General features: G+C 40.4%; 1 protein-coding gene across 5 annotated transcripts in view; it reads right to left on the minus strand.

The window, feature by feature from the left end:
* Positions 1-4,729, minus strand: part of CYYR1 (cysteine and tyrosine rich 1) — a 126,932-nt gene extending 122,203 nt beyond the window's left edge. For 2 of the 5 annotated variants that reach the window (XM_040227651.1, XM_040227652.1), the window contains exon 1: positions 4,342-4,728. In XM_040227651.1, coding sequence (XP_040083585.1) covers positions 4,342-4,414 — 73 coding nt within the window. In that variant the 5' untranslated portion in view covers positions 4,415-4,728. Of the gene's footprint in view, positions 1-4,341 lie in introns of all 5 variants that reach the window. The other 3 variants (XM_040227650.1, XM_040227649.1, XM_040227657.1) reach the window with 2 other exon arrangements.
* Between the last annotated feature and the right edge of the window lie 12,802 nt (positions 4,730-17,531).

Consider the following 17,531-nt stretch of genomic DNA (forward strand, 5'->3'; position numbering starts at 1 on the left):
GAAAAAACCTTAATGTTTTCTTCAAGGATGTGGTAAGAAGGCATGAAAGGGGAAAATAATTACCTTTGTAAGATGCAGTAACTCTACTTAAATCCACTTTAAAATTTTGAAGACAGAAACATGATCTAATGATTTATTGACATTAATGCTTTTTGCATTAATATGCTGCGTATGCTTTTGCAATTTATTTTACCATTTTCCCAGGGAATTTCCATAGCTCTCATTTTTAGTGTTATTTAATTCAAATATTTAGACTGCTCAGTTATCTCAAGCACTTAGCTGGGATGTTCTGCTTTGTGCACTTAAAAGCCATTCAGATAGTGGGAGAGTGGACAGCCCGCCTTACTCTGGTGGAGCAGGATAAGTAACGTTTCAGTAGCTTCACGGGATCCTTTTGGAACGACACCCAAGACAGTGACATCTTATTAAGCTCTCCACGATTATCAAAGATTCAATTACTATTATTATAAGGACACAGTGTTATCAAAATATTTTGAGCCAACGTTTCAGGAAACCAAGCCCCAAGTCTTGTTGCCAAGAAGCCAGATTATACCTGCAGCAAATACCTAGATCCTGTCACACACTGTTTATTATTTTTATGGCATTTTCAAGCACTTTTGTCTGCTTCCCAGAAATAAACAACTGAAAGTGTGTGTTCATTGCTCAGTCGTGTCTGACTCTTTGTGACCCCATGCACTGTAGCCCGCCAGGCTCTCCTGTCCATGGAATTCTCCAGGCAAGAATACTGGAGTGGGATGCCATTTCCTTCTCCAGGGGATCCTCCCGACCCAGGGATCTGAAATAACTGAAAAGGGAAGTTTTACTTGCATGACAAAGACACTCACAATCACAACATCTCCAAACCTGGAAGTCAATCACACCTCAAACTTCTTTTAAGAGGTTAGTTGCTTTCTCTGGTTCATTTGAAAATACTCCCATAAAGATCACAGTTTGGACAAAATGGAGACAACTTCTCACTTGCGAAAGCATGGAACATCCCAATGGCCCTCAGAAGATGAATAATATTACTACTAATATTCAAGTTAATATTCCTGAAAATTAGCCAGCTCCAATTTTCTTCAGTGACTTTAAGGCAGGATCTGGAAGAAGCCTCCCCACTCCCTTCTCAAGAAATGTGTAGAACAGGAAAGCATCTGGCTCCAAGCACTTGCTCAGAATTGGCTCTTGTAATCTACAGCTAAGGATCAGAAAGGAAGGAAAGGGAGGGGACAGAAATCACTGGCACAGGCCAGGAAGGTTAAAACCTTGGCCAAATCCTGTCTTTGTAGCCTGCAGTGGGAGTTAGATAATAATATAAACACTCCGTTGGATTTCTTTCCAAAAGTGACTCCAAAGTCAAACACAATGCTTCAGGTATAGAAACCTTGCTTTTATTTTGCTAACAAATGGATCCTGTATTAATATATTTTCTTTGGGGAAAATAATTCAGGTTACTGACTGCTTCCCAGGTGGCTCAGCAGTAAAGAATCCGCGTGCCAATGTCAGAGACTTAAGAGACATGGGTCTGATTCCTGGGTCGAGAAGATCCCCTGGAGAAGGAAACGGCAACCCATTCCAGTTTTCTTATCTGGAAAACTCTATGGACAGTGAAGCCTGGCGGGCTACAGTCCATGGAGTCGCAAAGAGGTGGACATGACTGAGTATCTGTGCACGCGCGAGGGTGCGCGCAAACACTCACACACACACACACACACACACGGACAATGCATTGACAGGTTTTTGTCCCGTTAAAGCTGGCAATCCATTTAACAGGGTGTCTGGATTAATTCTGGACTTTCCTGGTGGCTCAGACGGTAAGTGTCTGCCTACAATACGGGAGACCCGGGTTCAACCTCTGTGTCGGGAAGATCTCCTGGAGAAGGAAATAGCAACCCACTCCAGTATTCTTGCCTGGAAAATGCCATGGACAAAGGAGCCTGGTAGGTTACAGTCCATGAGGTCTCAGAGTCGGACACGACTGAGCAACTTGACTTCACTTCACTTCTGGATTAATTCTATTTCTGTAGTGTTCCCCCATCTCATCCCAATCCTCACTTCCAGCCTTATCTCTTAGTTCCAACCCAACTGTATTGTCTGTTTTTACACTTCTCATGATTTCTGCCTTTGTTCACACATTATCCTACTTCATCTTCTCATGTCCAAGACTTCTCTATTCTTCAAAGGTTTAGGCCTAAAAACCTAAAAACCTCCTCAATTCAAATTCTCTGAGCAAATATTTATTGCACTCCTGTTATGGGCCAGGCATTTTGTTAGTCTCTGAGAATATTATGCTAAATGAAACAGACATCATTTTTACGGAGCATATACTCTTAAGTCAGCAGTAAAGTCTCCTCCTTTGAATACCTAAAGTACACCATTGTCTCTCTTCCATAATACAGCTTTCTATAATGTCGAGTAACAGGCACAGTTTATCTTCTAGACAAGACTCAAAGTATGACCTCTGTCCTAGGCATCACTCAGCATACTTCACTCAATAAACAGTAGCTGAGTAAATGCTGCAAGCATAAAGAAGCCTCTGAAATAAAGAGCTCAGGAATTAATATCAGAAATGCATTAGCTAATTATTTCTTATCAAAGGTGATAAGCTGACCTAGCACTGGTGAGTTATGACTTTGTAATGTACTGAGGAGGGGTGCAGATGGAGAAAAGGAATGAATGGAGTAAAAACTTCTAAACTGATCAAGCTCCCTGCTGGCCAGGTGCTTGGGTTCCCTGAATCCTGGGGGTTGGGGGGGGGTGGGGTGTGCACTTAACATTGGGGCAACAGGAAGAAGGGAAGGAAAATCAGAAGCTTCAGCTCACCAAAGAGAATGAAACAGACAAAAGAACAAGAAAAAATTGTTCAATGATGTGGTTGAAGATGAGTGAAGGTATTAAAATTTCACTTGCTGTATTCTATTTTCTCATTTTTGTTTTCTTTTGGTAAACAGTGGAAGTGAAAAGAATTGTCACCGCTCCGAATCACTTAATGAAAAGATTTTAATATAAAATGGGTATTAATGCAATTGATTCTGTTAGACTCTCAAATTCTGCAGACTTTATAGGACTTAAGTAAAAGAAGTAAGTGCTGGAAACACATTACGATGTGGACTCTCATTAAGTAGAAAGTACTTTCCCTATTTTATGCATTTTGCATTTGAAGGTCAGCATTTTTCCTATAATAAAATATCTTTGAAACAACTCACAGATGGCCACTAATTTACATTTTTAAAAATAGAGTGTAAATTTCTATAGGAGTTATCATCGTGACTCATTTCTCCCAAGGTTGAATGAAAAATTCAATTTTGTTGATATTCAGGTAAGAATACTGAAGACCATCTTCATTTTGGGTGCCATTATTTTTGCAAATATCAAAAGGTAAGTCACAGTACTATATATAAATTTAGTATTGCAAGGTCATAGGTAAGTCTGTGGCTTTTATTATGGGAAGTCAGAGACATGAAAAATTTTACAAAAACTCTGCTTTTATCCTGTTTTATCCTGTTCATATAAAAATATGAAGCAGATGGAAAACTGCATGTGCAATTAACTTTATACTTGAATAACTAAGGAAAGACCATTTTGGGCTTCACATCAGTAGCAAAGAAAAAGAAAACCGCTTCGGTACATCAAATATTAGCTAGCAATTCTAGCCAAGAAAAATTAGGATGAAGGAAATGAGATACTCTTCATCTATAAACAAGGGCTTAACAAGCTCAGCAAAAACAAATTAGACGCTGGGTGAATTTATGCCTCTTGAAAACTGTATATTTCAACTCAAAGCTTCCAGTTGCCCTGTTCACCACACTTGAGACTCATCCTCTAAAGAATGGAAACACCAGTCTATGGCTTTTTTGGGTTGGTTTCTGAAAAGAAAAATCTGGAATATTCAGCATATGAAGGTGGAATAAGGCAGCAGTAGCCTTTACTGAAAAGTCGCCAGTTTATCTGAAAATCTTAGTAATATCTCTGAACTTCAGGTGCTTAAAGAAAAAAAATGCTTTCCTTCCACCGCTCAGTCTCCACTCTCACCCTATCCAGAAAATAAAAAGAAAATCCCTTAAATGTGGGGTTGATGTTATTAATAGCTGTTCCACGGAGAGAAAGGAAAAGAGAGAGAGACAGAGAGAGAGAAAAGGACACGTGGAAGGAAAGGGACAAAACAGAACCGCGTGGAGGTCGAGCCCCGGGCGGGCGCGCGTGGGGTTCTCTCCTGCCGGCGGGGACCACCCAGCCTCTGACCTCCCACCGCGCCCCGCTCAACCCGCGCTGCCGGGACAGTGAGCCCAGCGCCGCCCGGAGCCCCAGTGCCCCCCGCTCCCGCCGCCCTAGGTCACCGACCTGCGCACACAAAGAGTAGGACCAACTTCGGAAGCAAGACCCCTGGACACCCGGGCACCCTCCGCGCGTCCATCCAAACCGGTGGCCGGAGGTGGCGCGCCAGGACAGAAGGACGAGCAGAACCGGTCTGTAGAGAAGGCTGGGAGCCAAGGGCGAGCCCAGCACCGGGAGAGGATGGGGGCGCCGGAGGGCGATCAGAGGGAGCGGGTAGCGCTCTGCAAAGCGGAGTGGCGCGGTGACCCGGCCATCGCGCTGCGGGCTTTCGTGGGGAGCCCAGGCGGCCGGGCGGGGCTGCGTTGTGGCCGAGGTCTCTTTGTCTGTCCCCGCGGCGGTCTGGCGGCAGGCTGAGCAGCGGATCCAGCGTCTTCGGCCACCCGGGCTCACATTTCATCTCCGCGGGTGGCACCTACGCGAGGCTAGGGGCGGGGGTGGCCCCGACTCCTCCCCACGCTCCAGCTCTTCCTTCTATAGAGTGACTCTCAGAGCTTGGCCCTGTCCTAAAGGAACTTCTAACCTTTTGCTCTGACTGTCCGCACTCCACAGTTTTTCCTTTGGAGTAATGGATACTCTCAAAACTTTGTGATTTATCTTTACACGAATGGACGGAGTTTCCAACTTTGAAGATCTTAGACGAAAGCTAACGGGGAAAACCTAGGACAACTGGTAAGTACAGAAACAGTGTATGGTTTTTTTCTGCCGAAAGCTGGTAAAGCTTTTATTTGTTAAACACCTAAAACATTTCCAGTAAAGTCAGAGAAAACAAAACAAGATTGCATACTGTCATCACTATTATTTGATACTGTTCTGGAGTTACTGGCCTATGCAATTAGATAAGAGAAAGAGGAAAAAAATCATAAAAATTGGAAAGAGAATTATCATTTGCAAATGATATGCTTTTATATGTGGAAAGTCAAAGACAGTCACCTATAAAGCTCTTAACTAGAGGTGACTAAACAATCATAGTTTTTTCTCATGCAAATAAAAATCAGAAAATTATCAATTTTATACACAAAGGAGAAGAAAAGACATAAATAAGTGAATAGAAATTCTCTTGACTAAGAAAATTAAACATAATAAAGGTAAGAATTTCCCCCCAAATTAATCTATCAATCTGGAAATTAAGCTGGCGGTTCAGGTGGTAAAGAATCTGCTTACAATGTGCGAGATCTGGTTCAGATCCCTGGGTTGGGAAGATCCCCTGGAGAAGGAAACTGGCTACCCACTCCAGTATTCTGGCCTGGAAAATTCCATGGACTATATAGTCCATAGGGTCCCAAGGAGTTGGACAGGTTTAAAAAAAAAAAAAAGTTCAGTTCAGTTCAGTTCAGTCACTCAGTCATGTACGACTCTCTGAGACCCCATGAATCACAGCACACCAGGCCTCCCTGTCCATCACCAACTCCCAGAGTTCACTCAAACTCATGTCTATCGAGTCGGTGATGCCATCCAGCCATCTCATCCTCTGTCGTCCCTTTCTCCTTGTGCCCCCAATCCCTCCAAGCATCAGGGTCTTTTCCAATGAGTCAACTCTTCTCATGAAGTGGCCAAAGTATTGGAGTTTCATCTTCAGCATCAGTCCTTCCAAAGAACACCCAGGACTGATCTCCTTTAGGATGGACTGGTTGAATCTCCTTGCAGTCCAAGGGACTCTCAAGAGTCTTCTCCAACACCACAGTTCAAAAGCATCAATTCTTCAGCGCTCAGCTTTTTTCACAGTCCAACTCTCACATCCATACATGACTACTGGAAATACCATATCCTTGACTAAATGGACCTTTGTTGGCAAAGTAACATCTCTGCTTTTCAATATGCTATCTACATTGGTCATAACTTTCCTTCCAAGGAGTAAGCGTCTTTTAATTTCATGGCTGCAGTCACCATCTGCAGTGATTTTAGAGCCCCCCAAAATAAAGTCTGACACTGTTTCCACTGTTTCCCCATCTATCTGGCAGGAAGTGATGAGACCAGATGCCATGATCTTGGTTTTCTGAATGTTGAGCTTTAAGCCAACTTTCTCACTCTCCTCTTTCACTTTCATCAAGAGGCTTTTTAGTTCCTCTTCACTTTCTGCCATAAGGGTGGTGTCATCTGCATATCTGAAGTTATTGATATTTCTCTCGGCAATCTTGATTCCAGCTTGTGATTCTTCCAGCCCAGCATTTCTCACGATGTACTCTGCATATAAGTTAAATAAGCAGGGTGACAATATACAGCCTTGACGTACTCCTTTTCCTATTTGGCACCAGTCTGTTGTTCCATGCACTGTTCTAACTGTTGCTTCCTGACCTGCATATAGGTTTCTCAAGAGTGGTGAATGGAATAAGCCTCAATGGATAATAAATATAACATCACAGTAACTGAAACAGTTTTGATCAACACCAAAATAGGTTCAATGGATCAGAATGGAGATTTAAAAAAATAGAGATATACATGCAGAAATTTAATTCATGGCTTTAAAAAGTATTATTTTAAAATAATAAAGGAGGAACTTATGGGTTATTCAGTGAATGTTTTAGGGTCATGAGTAGGCATCTGTGAAGTCTTATCTCCTTTCATCAAAATCAGTTCTATATAAATTAAATAAGTTTAAAGATACAACTATGAAAATACTAGATAAAAGAATGATAGGATGACATTTAAATAACTATGGAATAGAGAAAGATTTTCTAAGCATTATTTGAAAACTAGGAAATCATAGAAGAAAAAAATGAGCAATTTGATTACATAAGAATTAAAACATTCTGTAGATAACAAAACATTCTGTAGATAACTGATAAAAATATTTGCATTGGTTTGGCCACAGAAACCTGATCTCCTCACTAGATAAAAAGCTTTTAAAAATTATAAGGAAAAGAAAACCACCAGTAGAAAATTGAGCAGGGAGATAATAGATAACTGTCTTCTAGACTTCCAAACATTTAGAAGAGGTTCATTCTTACTCTCAAAAATTTTTTTAAAAGTAAAAATCAAACCTACCGCAAGACATTTTCATGTGTTAGTTAACCCTCACCCCCAAATCAGTTTTAAAGAACACTGTAGCCATATGTATCAAAATTCAACTGCTCACACTCTTTAGTCAGTCCTTCTCTAGGAATTTATAAATATACTGCTACATGGGTATTAGATGATGCAAGGATACATCATTTCCAAAATAAATATGTTCCACTGTGTTTTATGCATCACTGCAGAGTTAATCATCCACCAGGTTCACCAAAAAACCTGGTCAACGTCTCCTTTTCCGTCAGCCCCAATAACCAGTCAGTCTACCACCAGGTACCACTGATTTTACACCTAAATCCCCACTCAGCTGTATTTGTATTTAAGCTTCCATTTCTGCCCTAATCTAGGCTCTTATAGTCTCCATTATAGCCACTCTTCCTGCCCCCAGGGATATGAGCAGACTGAAGCTAGATTATTTCTTCTTAAACTACAGATTTAATCATATTCATTCACCTGTTTAAAATTCAGTGGATTCCTGTTGCCCTTAAGTTAAAATCCAAACATTTAATCCCTGGTTTTTGAGAAACTTCATCTCTTGGTCCAATAGGGGTCTACCTGGTCTCAATATTCTGCCAAAGAGCACAATGTTTAAATAACTGGGTGAATGTTTAGAGCCTAGAGGAAATCCCAGATATACAGGATGTCAAGTTCTAATAAAAGAAGATACAGGTGTATGTCTGTGCTTGCAAAGTTGGAAATGGTATGAAGGATTCTTGGAATTGAAAGATGCTTAATTCTGCAGATGAGGCTGTACCCAGAGCTCTGGAGGGGGATTGGGCACCTGTTGATGGAAAAAGCACCTACTCCTGCCTGGTTGTTGCATACAGCTCTGGAAGGGTCTGCTTTTGCATTGCAGCCAGAAGGTCAGAATAGCCTTTCCCAGCTTACTTTTGAGAAGAAAGAGCTTTCTCCTCATACAGTTCAACCAATTGCCCAAATAATGCTTGCCTACTGGTTCACTACTGCAAAAGAAATTCTGCCTTAAAATACTCAGGTGCTTAGGAGGCCGTACTCAATTGACATTCAAAGATAAAGAGTGATATCAAGCCATTTAAAGAAATGTAGTAGCTTAAAAAAAGGATTTGAAGGAAAACCTTTAAAAGTAGACACATGTGTATATATATGGATACACAAACTTATATGAAATAAGAAACCTTAAGAGCATGGCATTGGAGGGCATAGAAGAGTTCCTGGAAATTTGGCTTGAGATTTTTTTTTTTAAATCACATAAAAATTATAAATGCTCACTTTCAAAAACAGCGTAGACCATTCAATCAATAGAGAACATATTGGTAGTATAAAGAATGAATACAAAGATATGGAAATCATGAATAAAAATATTTAAAAATATTAAGGCACACCGAGGAGGTCCAATATGAGAATAATATGCAGGCTCGAAGCAGTTTTAGAAGAAACAAACAGTAAAGAGATTTTTAAAAAATTCTGAGCTATAATATTTGAATTTTTAGATTTAAAATGGAGAGTGTATATATGTAGTCCTAATCTCCCAGTTCATCTCATGCTCCCCTTCCCTGACCCCATGTCCACATATCTGTTCTCTGTGTCTGCATCTCTATTCCTGCCCTGCGAATTGGTTCATCTACACCATTTTTCTAGGTTTGACATGTGTGTTAATGTACACTATTTGTTTTCCTCTTTCTGACTTACCTTACTCTATAAGACAGACTTTACACCCATTCACATCTCTACAAATGACCCAATTTTGTTCTGTTTCATGGCTGAGTAATATTCCATTATGGATATGTACATCTTCTTTATCCATTCATCTCTCGGTGGGCATTTAAGTTGCTGTTATGTCCTGGCTATTGTAGATAATGCTGCAATGAACATTTTTAAATTATGATTTTCTCATGCTATGTGCCCAAGAGTGGCTTTACCGGGTCATATGGTAGTTCTATTTTAAGGAACTTCCATCCTGTGTAAAATAGGTAGCTAGTGGGAACCTACTCTACAACACAGGGAGCTCAGCTATGAGCTCTGTGGTGACTAGATGAGTGGGGTGGGGAGGGAGGGAAGTTCAAGAGGAAAGGTATGTGTTTACATATGGCTGATTCACCTCATTGTACAGCAAAAAGTAACACAACATTATAAAGCAATTATACTCCAATTAAAAAAGTTTTAAATGGTGAGCAGTTTCCAAGAACTTTTTTTTTTAAAAAAGAATCATGTCACATACATATCCCAGAGACATATTTGAACTTGCATAAATTTAAATTCATATAAATTTTTATATATATTTTTAAAAGATCATACTTTTAAAAGATTTTTTAAAAGAAAAAGAAGCAGGCAGACATCAAACTTCTTATTTGTACTCTTGAAATCTAAAGAAAAAGTGAAAATATTTCCAAAAGATTAAAAGATCCAATTCCCAGATCAGATTCTGTTAATATTTGAGTTTATGAAGAAATTTATAACAGTGTTTGTTATTATTTTAAAACACAGTAAAGTGCTTGCATGTCCAACAGAGGTAGAACATTTAAATAAATTAGGATATGTGCATGTTATAGCCAAACTTTAAAATGATGGGAAAAATCCATAAGATTTATAGTTAAAAGGAAAACTGGAAGTAATCCATGGATAAACAAATTGTACTGTATCTATCCATACAATGAAATATTCTTCAGCAACAAAGGAAAGTTTGAAGTATATGCAACAACATGGATAAATGTCTGTTAAGAATATGCTGAGCAAAGAAGCCAGGCACAAATAAGTCAGTTTTATCTTGTTTATATGAAATTCTAGAAAAGCATGATTAATCCTAGTGACAGAAGGCAGATCAAAGATTGCCTGTGGGTAGGAAGAGGAAATTGATGGCAGAAGGTTAAGAGGGAACTTTTAGGGGGTGATAGACTTCTTCTGTATCTTGATAATGGTTGCTCTTCTACAGGTGTACACATGTGCAGAAGTCATGGAACTGTACACTTAGTGGTACACTTAAAATGTGTGTGTTTTAGTGTATGTAAATTTTACCTCAGAGAAGTTGGTTTTTCAAAAGTTTTGCTACTTCATAATGGGGATAAAAGCATATATATGCTTTTTAAAAACCTACTTTTGACTACTGAAATTTTAACTACTGGTTATTTCATAATTACCCCAAATATTCACATATTGCTCTACATAGCTCTTAAAATATGATAAATGCTAGTTTTAAAGCAATGGTAGGTCCATCATTTGCAGTATCATTCTGTCATTAACTCATGTCTGGAAAATACTTCAAAATACAGGAAAATGCTCTTGTTCTCTCTAAGAGGAAGTAAAACTGTATTTAAGATCCTAATTTAGTAAATACATAGTACTACTTTATGTTTGTTTATATATTTTTCACATATTTTACAGAAAAGCCTTATTGCTTTATAATTAGAATAATGGTTTTTTTTAATCTTTTGGTCTGATCATGCCAATTAAAGTGGACATTTGCCAACAATTAATATGAAAGGTTTTAAATACTATTGCATTTTGAAAATTGAACGGTTTCACTTTTGGAGGTATATTAATTCAGCTTAAGTTCTGAAATTTGAAGATACCTGTTCATCAATGGGCATTAATGAGTACATTGTCTATAATTTGGTGTTGTATGTATTTATAGTTCTACTTAGGTTCACGTATACATCTACATTTTATTTTTAAAACATTTATTTATTTGGCTGCATCGAGTTTTAGTTATAATCCTGATGCCTGCAGGATCTTTCATTGGTGGCCATGGGCTTAGCTGACCTGCTGGGATGCAATCTAGTTCCCAGACCAGGGGTCCTCTACATTGGAAGGCAGATTCTTAACCACTGGGCTACCAGGGAAGTCCCTACACCTACATTTTAAATACCTGAAAATGATTGGAAAAAAAAAAAGCAATAGGCAATATATGACAGTTGAGGAATTTTACCTTTTAGTTTTATTTAAGACCAAAGAGTTAGTATAGGACAGGACTTCATGGATTGTCTAGATCAACTTCCCAGTTTCATAGCTGAGAAAGCTAAGACCAAATTATCAAGTCAGCTAGAGGCAAGGTAGGTTCCCATGCTGAGAGATCACATGTTAGATTTTGCTCTGATATAGTAGAAAAAAAATGAAAGTGTTAGTCTCTCAGTCATGTCCCACTCTTTGCAACTCCATGGATGGTATGTAGCCCACTAGGCTTCTCTCTTCATGGAATTCTGGAATGGGTAGCTGTTCCCTTCTCTGGGGTATCTTCCTAACCCAGAGACTGAACCTGGGTCTCCTGCATTGCAGGCGGATTCTTTACTGTCTGAGGCACCAGGGAAGCCCTGATATGGTACAGTAGGCCTGAATTTGAGGATGATGACCTTGGAGTTCTTCTGATCCACACTTTCTTCAAATAATTTCACTATATGGTCAGGAAGAACAGTATAATGTATCTCAAATAGTTACTCATTCATAAAAAACATTTAAGGTGTCTATTGATATATGTGCCTGTCTTCATCTTCATTAGAAAATGTGCAGATGCCAAGAAAAAAAGTGTTCAGGGAGAGGGGCATAAAACTCTGAAGAAAGCGAATTGGGAAAAAATGAAGTAAAAAGGGAATGAAGTAAGTGTGGCATTCAAGGTACAAGAAGAATCTTTAATGTTGTGTACTAGGCCATTTTTAAATTCTTTAAAATTTTAATTAATACTCTCAAAGTCCCAATGAGGTGAATATTATTATTATCACTCTTGTCCTGTGAGCAAAGTCAGGAGGCCCAGTGTGAGTAAATAGCTTTGCCAAAGTCACACAGCAGTGAGTGGTACCCAATAGCATAACTCCAAAGACAGCATGTGCTTCTAAACACAGAAGCTAAATTGTCTTTCAAAATTAATCACTTGGTTGATTTGGTGAAGTTTAAAATTCCCAGTTTGACTATATCAAAAGCAAGAGATAAAATACTTGCCAATGACCTTTTTCAACTGGACTTATTTCAGTTAGCATCAATAGAGCTTAATGAGCAATCCTCTGTGCAAGACTTAGCACCAAGTGTAGGAAGTTTTAAGGAATTAAGCTTTTTTGAATCTTTGCAAAAGGGCAGTTTGATAAAAGCCCAAAGTACTATTGGTTTTAAGATTTTTCTCCCACAATTTTATGTCACACAGTAATAATCTGCCATTAATGATGAAAGTTTTTGTAACAGTTTAGAAATCACTTCCTCATGGGTAATATGTCATTTAATCATCATCATAATCCTAGGATGGACTCTATTACTATTGTTGTTTTTTTATTACTATGATTTTATTGTAGTTTAGACTTATGGTTCCGAAAGTTTAGTATCAGAAAAACTTGCAGGGCCTTTTAAAAACACAGGTCAGTAGATCTACCTCAACTCCATAGGTTAAGGGTGGAACCTGAAAATTTGTATTTATAACAAGTTCCTGGTTAATGAGGATGGTGTTGGTCAGGTACCACAATGAGAACCAAACCACTGATTTAGAAAATCCTAACTTAGAGAATTTCGCCCCTTGCCTTAAGTGGCTTCTAAGAGGAAGAGGCAGGCTTTAAATCCAGGTTACTGTTTTCTAGCTCTCATGCCCATTTTAAGATACTACTCTTTCTCATCTTCTCCTTTTCACCATGATTGACTATTAGCAGCCCTAAAAATCACCTTTTAAACATTCTCATTTTCTTGCCTCACAAGAATTTCTGATTAAAAGTGAGATTTGAGTTTGATGAATTTTTCCCCTCTCAATATGACCATACCACCTTTTCAAAAGAAATTTGGGAGAAATTCATGTAATAGCCATATGCTTTGAAATATCAATTTAGTCTTTAAAGTGTATCCATTGGGAAGTAATTTTATTCTTGTAATCTATCTTGTGTGGCATTAAATGCTTGGTTCTTAAAAGACTGCAGTGTAAGAAATTCACATTTTAGAGAAAATATACTAGTATTGTTACTAAGTACATAATGTACCTATTTTATTTAACTATTTAAATCAGACATTTCATCATTTAAGTTTGTGTAAAATACCCAACAATCTGCTCCCAGTTCAGAGAGAGATGGAAACATCGCTGTTTGGATATTTTTTTGTTTATCATGTGTGGCACTTGCATTTACTCAGAAGATGGTGGAAAAGTGACATTTTGTGTACAGTTTATTTTTTGTTTTGTTTTCTATTTGGAAATAATGTCAAACAGAAAATTTGCAAGAGTAGCACAAAAACATCCATGTACCCTTTACCCAGATTCACCAACTGTTAACATTTTGCCCAATTTATCATTTGCTCTTTTCCTATATATGTGTGTGCATTACTGTTTTTCTGAACCATTGAAATTTGTACACACCATATCTCTCTCTCCCTAAATACTTCATTGTGTAGGTCCATTTATTGGAAATTTCTACTATACAGTTGCTGCTTTTTCCTTCCCTAGAAATATACAATCTGTGGGAATATGTTAAATCTTACAAACATCCTGCTTTTCAGCAGACTCAGACACAACTGAAGCGACTTTGCACGCAATATACTTGAATTAGTCAAACTTTCCCTCTCCAGCCCCAACTTTAATTGTGTAGTTGGATTCATTTATTATCACTTATTTCCACTGTTAGTTTTTTGAGGTTGTTACTGTTGTCCCTGTTGTTTTGCTCCCCCCCATCTTTGTTGATTTAATTTTGATTTTTGAATATGGAGAGCTTCTCAAAGTCAAAAACAAATGGAAAGATATATTCAGAGAAGGTTGATCCTTCTCACATGCCTTTCATCCCAGTCTCCCCATGCCTTGAATGGAACCAGCTTCATTTTTTCCTAGTTTGTCTCTTGAGTGTTTCTTTTTGTTTGCAAAGAGGAGCAATTTCTTTTTTGTAGTGGGCAAAGAAATTTTAGATGTATTATGGGACTGTTGAATTGGGAATGGAAAGGGAGAAATCTGGGGTGATAGATTGAGAATATGTATTGTTGGCATTGTATTTTCAGGGTAAATTAGAAGAAGTGAAATTGCTAGGTTGTTAAATACTGTCAAATTCTCTTATAAAAGGAATATACCACTTTGGACTCCCACCAGAAGTGCATTAATGCCTGTTTCCCACATCTCTACCAACAAAACGTATTGTCAAGTATTTGATTTTTATCTGTTTTGTCAATTTGATGGTGGTGGTTTAGTTACTAAGTCATGAGAGTCAGCTCTTGAGACTCCATGGAATATAGCCTGCCAGGCTCCTCTGTCCATGGGGTTCTTGGACAAGAATACTGGAATGGGTTGCCATTTCCTTCTCCATGGGATAGTCGCAACCCAGGGATTGAACTCGGGTCTCTTGCATCACTGCAGGCAGATTTTTTACCAACTGAGCTAGGAGGGAAGCCCCTGTCAATTTGATGGGACAGGAAGTATCTCTTGCATTTCTCTTATCATGAAATTGAACATCTACTCATAAACTATAATTTTTCATCTTTCTGTGAATTATATGTTCAAATCTGTAGGATTTTGGTGGTTTTGTTTTTTCAATTAAAAGTTTTTGTGTATAATATATGAGATCTTTTAAAGTTGCTGCCGCTGCTACTGCTAAGGCGCTTCAGTCATGTCTAACTCCGTGCGACACCATAGACGGCAGCCCACCAAGCTCCCCCGTCCCTGGGATTCTCCATGCAAGAACACTGGAGCGGGTTGCCATTTCCTTCTCCATCGCATGAAAGTGAAAAGTGAAAGTGAAGTCACTCAGTCGTGTCCAACCCTTAGCGACCCCATGGACTGCAGCTTCCAGGCTCCCCCGTCCATGGGATTTTCCAGGCAGAAGCACTGAAGTGGGGTGCCATTGCCTTCTCCGCTTTTAAAGTTATGTTGCTGTTTTTCAATCACTAAGTCATGTCCGAGTCTTTGCAACACCACAGACTGCAGCACTCCAGGCTCCTCTGTGAAGGAGTTCTTGGGCCTAGAAAAGAAAACAATGGTCTCAAAGGCCCTTGCTGAATCATCTAACTTCGGGGAAAATAAAACCGAGCTTTAAGTCCTGACCTGATGCTCCGGGCCGGTTGCATCTACCTGGGACTTATCACTCCCTGCCCAGAAACCTCTCACCCCCTACATCTGCCCATCACTTATCGCCCCCTGCCCAGGGGACTTATCACCCCCAGTTCAACTACAAATGCCATCTCAACTAAAGATTACCCAAAACGTTCCGCCTGACTAACCTTTCCCTTATCGCTTCCACAAACCTCCCTTTCAATATGAAGCCTTCTCTAGAGCTCAGCCTGCTCGTTAGGCTGATTGTCGCCCCTCCTTGCCTTAATAAAGGTGACCTACCTCCGTTGAGGTCATCTCTCCTGCTTTTCTGCCTCGGCGTGAATTATACCTTACATTCTTGGTGCCGAAACCCGGGAGAGGGCGAGACACTCGCTCTCCCTCTTGCTCTCTCTCCCTCTCATTATTTTCTCTTTGCCTGGAATCTGGGATGCCTAGTGCCTTCGTGAGCGGCACAAGCCTTGTGCTAAGGCTTTATTGATGCTTTGCGTACCCCCAGGCCTCCGGCTCTACCCCCTTTCCCTTTCTCTGACGACCTCCGGAATAGGGAACTCTTGCCATTCGACCGCCCTATGTGCAACACTCCACTCAAGCCAGCCCCTAGATTAAGGTAAGATCCGGATGGTGCTCTAGAGGTGCCCTAGAACAGTTCTCTCCAGATCCTGGGGACCCCCAGCCTAAGGCCACCCTGGAAGCGATGGTGGGGGACACTCCACCTCGACACAGAGCTCTCTTCTCATAACTCCTATTGTGACTATGGGTGACGACTTGAACTCCCAATAGGAGCCTCTGCATGCCTTTTGATTATGGGGTCTGGCCAATATGTCCCAAAGGTGGGGCCTTGTGGTCCTCCCACCTGTGGCCTGTGTTCTTAAAAATCTCAACCCACTCTTACTCACTGAACTCAAAGCTAACTGCTTAAAACAGACAGCTTATACAGATCTGGCCTCAATACCAATTGGACAATCAAGATCACTGGCCTGAGTTCGGCACATTTGACTTGAACATTCTTCAAAATCTTACCGACTTCCTTAAACGGAATGGCAAGTGGTCGGAGGTCCCATATGCCCAAGCCTTTTGGGCCCTTTGGAGCAGGCCCTCCCTATGCAAGGCCTGCTCCACCCACGAGATCCTTCTATGCACCTTGCCTCCCAAGCAAAAGGTCTCTTCTGCTTCAACTAACCACCGATCATGACCTTCCGCACCCCTGGAGTTCTACCCTACCAGCCACACCACCAACCCTCTCCTTCCCCCTCATCGAACTCGCCTCCTGGCCCCGAAACCTCTCCTAACTCCCCTTCCACCCTGCTACCCCATCTCCCCGACTCCCCCTGCCCCTTCCCCTGCCCCCTGCCACATGGTCACCTACCCAACACATGTTTTCCCTGGGAGAGGTGGCAGGACCAGAGGGCCCCACCTGAGTCCATGTGCCATTTTCATTGTCAGACATAAGCCAGATAGAAGAAAAGTTAGGATCATTTTCTGAAAATCCTACCAGATACAGAAGAGAATTCCTGAGACTCTCCCAGGCCTGTAACCTCACATAGAGTGATGTATATTTTATCTTAAATGCCACTCTCACCCCAGATGAAAAAGACCATATCTGGCAAGCAGCAAAAGCGCACGCCAATCACTTATATAACCAAGAGCAGGACAGTCCAGTTGCTGATGAGGCAGTGTCTCAATTAGATCCCCACTGGACATACCAGCCCGGTGACCCAGGTATCAGGAGACTCAATCATATGATTATCTGCCTTCTAGAAGGAATGCAGAAAAAATACTCATATCCATGACAGTTATGATAAAGTCAGGGAAATCACCCAAGGGGCAGACAGAAATCCAGCCTTATTCTTGGCACACCCCACAGAGGCAGTCCAGAAGTAGACCAACCTAGATATCACCACCCCTGCTGGGTTACTCTACCTTCATGTTCAGTTCATCAGCTAGGCCCCCCCTGACATTAGACACAAGCTTCAACAACTAGAGAAAGGCCCTGAGACCTCCCAAAGAGACCTTCTAGAAGTAGCCTTCAAAGTGTTCAATAATAGAGAGGAGGAGGCTAAGAGAGAAAAAGACCGTGAGAAGAAAGCTAAATATGCCTTTTTGGTGGCAGTGATTAAGGGAAGAGATCAGCCTGACCCAAGTCATCCCAGACCAGGGCTTAAGACTGCTCACCCACCCCCTCACCCTGCTTCTGATGCAACCAAACAGGACACTGGGCAAAGGCATG

Source organism: Oryx dammah, unplaced genomic scaffold (genome assembly GCF_014754425.2).
Source record: "Oryx dammah isolate SB20612 unplaced genomic scaffold, SCBI_Odam_1.1 HiC_scaffold_2, whole genome shotgun sequence".
Classification (NCBI taxonomy): domain Eukaryota; kingdom Metazoa; phylum Chordata; class Mammalia; order Artiodactyla; family Bovidae; genus Oryx; species Oryx dammah.